At 39.5% G+C, this 6,770-nt stretch overlaps 1 protein-coding gene across 1 annotated transcript; it reads left to right on the top strand.

The window, feature by feature from the left end:
- The first annotated feature begins 2,046 nt into the window (after nt 1-2,046).
- LOC121016617 (olfactory receptor 2V2) lies at nt 2,047-2,994 on the top strand. Its single transcript, XM_040454322.1, has one exon. The coding sequence runs from the start codon at nt 2,047-2,049 to the stop codon at nt 2,992-2,994; it is 948 nt and encodes a 315-aa protein (XP_040310256.1).
- Nucleotides 2,995-6,770: the final 3,776 nt, after the last annotated feature.

Below are 6,770 nucleotides of genomic sequence, written 5' to 3'. Positions count from 1 at the left end.
ACCTTATGCCAGAGACACTCAGTTAAGCTTCATCCACATTCCTGACCCATAGAAACTGTAAGATGATAAATGATTGTCATTTTATTTCAAATGCTAAATTTTGGAGCTATTTGTTGCATAGCTAATGGCTAATTGCATTAGCTAACATATAGTTAATGCAAATTTAAGGAAAAAGACTGCACTGCTGTGTCACTTGCAGAACCATGAACATTCCAGATAGGGCAACACTGAATGGATAGGGGACAGGTGAAATTAGAAAGAGGCTGATGACACTCTAGAAAACAGTGTGGAGGTTCCTCAAAAAATTAACAATAGATCTACCCTATGACCCAGCAATAGCACTGCTAGGAATTTATCCAAGGGATAGAGGAGTACTGATGTATAAGGGCAGTTTTATCACAATGTTTATAGCAGCACTTTCAACAATAGACAAATTATGGAAACAGCCTAAATATCCACCAACTGATGAATGGATAAAGAAATTGTGGTTTATATACACAATGGAATACTACATGGCAATGAGAAAGAATGAAATATGGCCTTTTGTAGCAACGTGGATGGAACTGTTATGCTAAGTGAAATAAGCCATACAGAGAAAGACAGATACCAAATGTTTTCACTCTTATGTGGATCCTGAGAAACTTAACAGAAGACCATGGGGGAGGGGGAGGGAAAAAAGTTAGAGAGGGAGAAAGCCAAACCATGAGAGACTCCTAAAAACTGAGAATAAACTGAGGGTTGATGGGGTGGGAGGGAGGGAGGGTGGGTGATGGGCATTGAGGACGGCACCTGTTGGGATGAGCACTGGGTGTTGTATGGAAACAAATGTGACAATAAATTTTATATTAAAAAACAAAGAAAAGAAAGAGGCTGATGAGAGAGAGAACAAGGAGAAGCCTAAAAACTGGAAGTGTTTTTGAGGGAAAAGACAAGGTTCAACTGGGTGAGAGAGTAAGGACAACAATAAAAGAAGGAGTTGTGTCAGAATAGTATGATGTTTTCCATTTAATTACTTATAATCATTTATTATTTTATTTTCCTTGGATTGTGACTATACTCAAGGGAGTTTTAATATGCATAGCTTTTATTTCTTAACTTGGCTTTTGTTCATGTAAAATTGGGTCATGTTTCCTTATTATGCTCCTTAGTAAGATATTTAGGGGAAAATATATTGACCAAAGATCAAGAGAAATCCATTTTAATTGACATTCTCCAATAACTTAATTGGAATTTTGATAAGGCCATGAGTAAAAGCCATGTCCAAGGTATTAGTTAGAAATATCTTGTAAAGAAGGCTCTTTGATGTCTACTAAAGATAACTTAGGTAAGTAGATATTACCTGTTTATCAGTCAACTTTTACTGAAACCGAATCCTGGGATTATTTTAAAAATCTCAGCATAACTGAATACCTCACTGTTCTTAATAGATTTGGGCACCAAACTGTTGCTTTTCCACATTGGCCTCATGACTTTCCTGTCACCCCCAAAATAATTGGCAATAATGGCATCTAATTATAACTCTTCCTTCTCATGTGAGGCATGAAAGATACTTCCTTTATCAATATTATAAATATACCAGATTGGCTAGACTGATAACACTCTCAGAACATAAAAAAAAAAAGATATACAGGTTAAAGAGCAGCTCAAGCTTCATACAATTCCTTTTCCATTGTGCATATAAATGGTCTTTTGGATGTACAGTCCTGCTTGAGATAGTTTACTAAGTCTGTGTGATATCATAAAAGATTCAGTATCATATGATAAAGCCAAGATTTTGCTTGCAGAAATGATAAATTCTTCCTAGTAAAGATATACACAAATACAGATACTTGGTCCATGCTATAAACTAGGATGACTTTTATTGCTGTTAGATGGAAATATGAAGGAGTGTCCTTCCTATGTCTCAAAGCTTATGTTGTTAAAGTTTCATGAGTTACAAACAAAACAGGTGGTTGAAGGTGTAGAATGCAGAGGTAATATAGAAATATCAGTCAATCCAATATTTTTTGTCCACACTGTTAGGTGACCAGAAACATCAACTAAACCATGGAGATATGGTTGAATCAATCATCCACAGATGACTTCATCCTCTTGGGCATTTTTTCCCACAGTCCAACTGACCTTGTCCTCTTTTCTGTTGTTATGGTGGTCTTCACAGTGGCCCTCTGTGGTAATGTCCTCCTCCTCTTCATCATCTATGGAGATCCTCAACTTCACACACCCATGTACTTCTTCCTCAGTCAGCTCTCCCTCATGGACCTCATATTGGTCTGTACCAATGTGCCGAAGATGGTGGTCAATTTCCTGACTGGCAGGAAGTCCATCTCCTTTGTGGGTTGTGGCATACAAATTGGCCTCTTTGTGTGTCTTGTGGGATCTGAAGGGTTCTTGCTGGGATTCATGGCTTATGACCGCTATGTAGCCATTAGCCACCCACTTCACTATCCTGTCCTCATGAGTCAGAGGGTCTGTCTTCAAATTGTTGGGAGCTCCTGGGCCCTTGGGATAATAGATGGTGTGATACAGATGGTGGTAGTAATGACTTTCCCATACTGTGGCTTGAGAGAAGTGAACCACTTCTTTTGTGAGATGCTTTCCTTGTTGAAACTAGCCTGTATAGACACATCCATTTTTGAGAACGTGATATATGCTTGCTGTGTCTTCATGCTGTTTCTTCCCTTCTCAATCACCGTGGCCTCCTATGCTTTCATCCTGAGGGCTGTGCTCCTCATGCGCTCTGCTCAGGCAGGCAAGAAGGCTCTGGTCACCTGTTCCTCTCACCTAACAGCTGTCTCCCTCTTTTACGGGGCAGCCATGTTCATCTACCTGAGGCCTCGGCGCTACCGGGTGCCTAGTCATGACAAGGTGGTCTCTATTTTCTACACAGTCCTTACTCCTATGCTCAACCCCCTCATTTATAGCTTGAGAAACCGCGATGTGATGAGGGCCCTAAGGAAGGGGCTGGACCATTGCAGGATTAGCAGCCAGCACTGAACACAACACAGGGCATCCTGTGTCTGGCAGTGTCACCTCCTTGTTCTGTAAATTCGGGTAAATAATCTTTGCGTGAGGCTCTGTTTCCTCATTAATAGTGATGATCAGGGTCACCTAGATGGCTCAATTGGTTAAGTGTCCAACTGTTGATTATCAGCTCAGGTCATGATCTCACTAGTTCATGAGATCAAGCCCCACCTCCAGCTCTGTGCTTGAGATTCTCTCTCTGCCCTCCCCAACTGTGCGTGCTCTCTCTCTCTCTCTCTCTCTCTCTCTCTCTCTCTCTGTATCTCAAAATAAATAAATGAACATTAAAAATTTTTAATAAAATGAAATAAAAATGGTGATGATCATAACACCTGAAGGCTTGGGGATGTCTTTTTAAACCCTAAACCCTCTCTATGTCAGTGAAAAACCAGCTTTTTTTTTAACCCAATATTTTGTGAGTTATTTCACTTTTAAAATACATTACACTGGAATATAGGACTTTGTAAATTCAAGCACTGTGCAGAAGTAAGTCATTGGAATCATTAGCACTTATTATTTAAAACTGGAATTATTCTCTATCAGAGGCTGCCCTGAGCTTAATTTCTTAACTCTTATTGCTAATCTCTACCATTGAATTCAGAACCTACTATATGCCAGGCAACATACTATGTTCCATATGTGTATATATAGATACCATTTGTCTCTGATTTATATAAGGTCTCACACTAGTGTCTTAGATGAAAAACAAGCTTATAAAATTCTCTTTAGAGAGTGCTCCCCCTTGACGTCTGGAACTGGGAAACTTTTTTTAACATATAAGTGGGGTTTTTTGGCTTTTTAAGTTTTTAATTCCAGTTAGTTCATGTGCAGTGTTACATTAGTTTCAGGTGTACAATATAGTAATTCAACACTTCCATAGATTACCCTGTGCTCATCACAAGTGCACTCCTTAATCCCCATCATCTATTTCATCCACCACCACCACCACCCCCGTAACTATCAGCTTGTTCCCTATAGTTAAGAGTGTTTCTTGATTTCTCTAAGAGTCTGTTTCTTGATTTGTTTTTTCTTTTGCTTGTTTATTTAATTTCCTAAATTCCACATATGAGTGAAATCATATATTTGTCTTTCTCTGACTGACTTATTTCACTTAGCTTTATATTCTCTAGCTCCATTAATGTCATTGCAAATGGCAAGATGTCTTTCTTTTTTATGGCTGAATAGAATTTCATTTATATATACCACATCTTTATCCATTCCTCTATCGATGGACATTTGGGCTGCTTCTATATCTTGGCTATTGTAGATATGCTAATATAAACATTGGGGGGCATGTATCCCTTTGAATTAGTATTTTTGTATTTTTTGGGCAGGTACCTAGTGCTGCAGTTGCTCAATCATAAGGTGATTCTACTTTTAACTTATTTTTCAATGAATTTATTGTCAAATTAGCTAATATACAGAGTATACAGTGTGCTCTTGGCCTCAGGAGTAGATGCCCATGATTCATCACTTACATACAACACCCAGTGCTCATGCCAACAAGTGCTCTCCTCAACTTTTTGAGGAACCTCCTTACTGTTTTCCAGAATGATTGCACCAATTTGTATTCCCACCAATGGTGCAAGAGTGTTCCTTTATCTCCACATCCTCGCCAACACCTGTTGTTTCTTTTATTGGTGATTTTAGCCATTCTGATAGATGTGAGATGATATCACATTATAATTTTGATTTGCATTTCCCATTGGTAAGTAATGATGAACATAATTTCATGTGTCTGTTTGCCATCTGTATGTCTTCTTTGGAGAAATGTCCGTTCGTGTCTTCTGCTCATTTTTTAATAGATTATTTTTGTGACCAGGAACTCTACACAGATTTATTGAAGTCTTTATATTCTTTAAAGAATAAAGTGCAAAGTCTTTGGGATTCTTGGGGAAAGGGGTGAAGACTCACTTATTGTCTGGCACATAAGAAATATACAGGAAAGTGCTCTCTATATAATCCTCCAGCAAAATTAGCCACTTTTTATCACTTCAGTTTCTGTAACTGGAAAACTCAGTACACTGTTTTCCCATGGGAAGTTATGTTTGGAATATAAATGCCAGAATTTTATTTTTATTTGAAAATATATTTTCAAATATCTATATTTAAGTTATAGGTGTTATTTTTTTAAAGGTATTTAACCAATTTTTTTAATTTTTTTTAATGTTTATTTATTTTTGAGACAGAGACAGAGCATGAACGGGGGAGGGGCAGAGAGAGAGGAAGACACAGAATCGGAAACAGGCTCCAGGCTCTGAGCCATCAGCCCAGAGCCCGACGCGGGGCTCGAACTCACGGACCGCGAGATCGTGACCTGAGCTGAAGTCGGACGTTTAACCAACTGCGCCACCCAGGCGCCCCTATAGGTGTTATTTTTATCCATCCATTTAAACTCTGTACAGCTTATGTACACATTTGTAATAAAACTATCTTTTTCTGGGAAAAAATATTCTTTGTTGCATGCAGGGGAAAAAAAAGAGGACTGTTTGGGTTCTGGAAGTTGGATTAAACCACAGGAAGTCATTTGCTCAGTTTTCAGGCTTGAAGAGAATGGAGGGCAGCAACTCTAATAGTAACTACAATTCTTAGGACCTACCATGGGGAGGCAACTTTAGATTGTCTATTCACTTTAATTTCACTACAAACATTTTGTGAACACTATTATATGCCTCTTACAGGCAAGGACACTTGGGCTCAGACAATTTAAGTCCCTTACCTTACCCTCATTCCTCAGTTCTCTCCACCTCTCCCTGAGACAGAGTCTGTTTGTTGGAGCACCTGAGATCCGCAGAGTACTTTGCAGGAGGTTCCCTTCCCTTGGAATTTAATTGCCAGACATTGGCGACAGAGATGTGACAGAGGAGAGGTCTCCAAGGATTTGTGAAAATAGGAGCAATTTTCCTTAATCTCAGCAGAGTGAAGAACAGTGGGTGCAAATAGGCGTGTCAGGCAATAAAACCTCTCAGCTGGGCGCTGGACCTGGCTCAGTGTTTCTTCCACCAGTGAGGCTCTGTTTCCTCATTGCTCATTCCTCAACCTTAGCATTTCTTCAAAACCTTTACACAGCCTTTGTGAGAAGCATTATTTCCTGCTTGTGGAAATATTTGCAGTGCCCAAAATACCTCAGTTAACACCCTTTTTCATGGGATATGAGGAGATTCTGGAGTATTCACCACACAAGACTTTTCTCTTGGAAATTTCTCTTCTCTCCCTTTCTTAGGTCCCTCCTTCTGTTTTAGTCCCATTTCCTTCAAGAATATGGAGGTGCACTGGCTTTCCTTCACTGACACCCTGTTGCAGACCTACCTGACTAATCAGAGCAGCCCTCGCTTGGTGAATTCTGCTCTCCAAGGGCATATGGCTCTAGATGGGACCTGCCCTCCTGACTCCCCAGCTCTTCCTGGTGCCATTGATTAGGATGTTTTCATTAAGGGCCTTCCTTTCTATTTTTTTGTATGAACATTTTATTTTATTTTATTTTTTATTATGAAATTTATTGTCAAATTGGTTTCCATACAACACTCATCGATCATCCCAACAGGTGCCTTCCTCAATACCCATCACCCACCCTCCCCTCCCTCCCACCCCACATCAACCCTCAGTTTGTTCTCAGTTTTTATTTTTTAAAATGAATTTATTGTCAAATTGGTTTCCATACAACACCCAGTGCAGATCCCAAAAGGTACCCTCCTCAATACCCATCACCCACCCTACCCTCCCTCCCACCCCCCATCAACCCTCAGTTT

Source organism: Herpailurus yagouaroundi, unplaced genomic scaffold, assembly GCF_014898765.1.
Source record: "Herpailurus yagouaroundi ecotype Mexico unplaced genomic scaffold, PumYag 212, whole genome shotgun sequence".
NCBI lineage: Eukaryota > Metazoa > Chordata > Mammalia > Carnivora > Felidae > Herpailurus > Herpailurus yagouaroundi.
The sequence above is the reverse complement of the archived record's forward strand: the minus strand, read 5'-3'. Positions and strand labels throughout refer to the sequence as shown.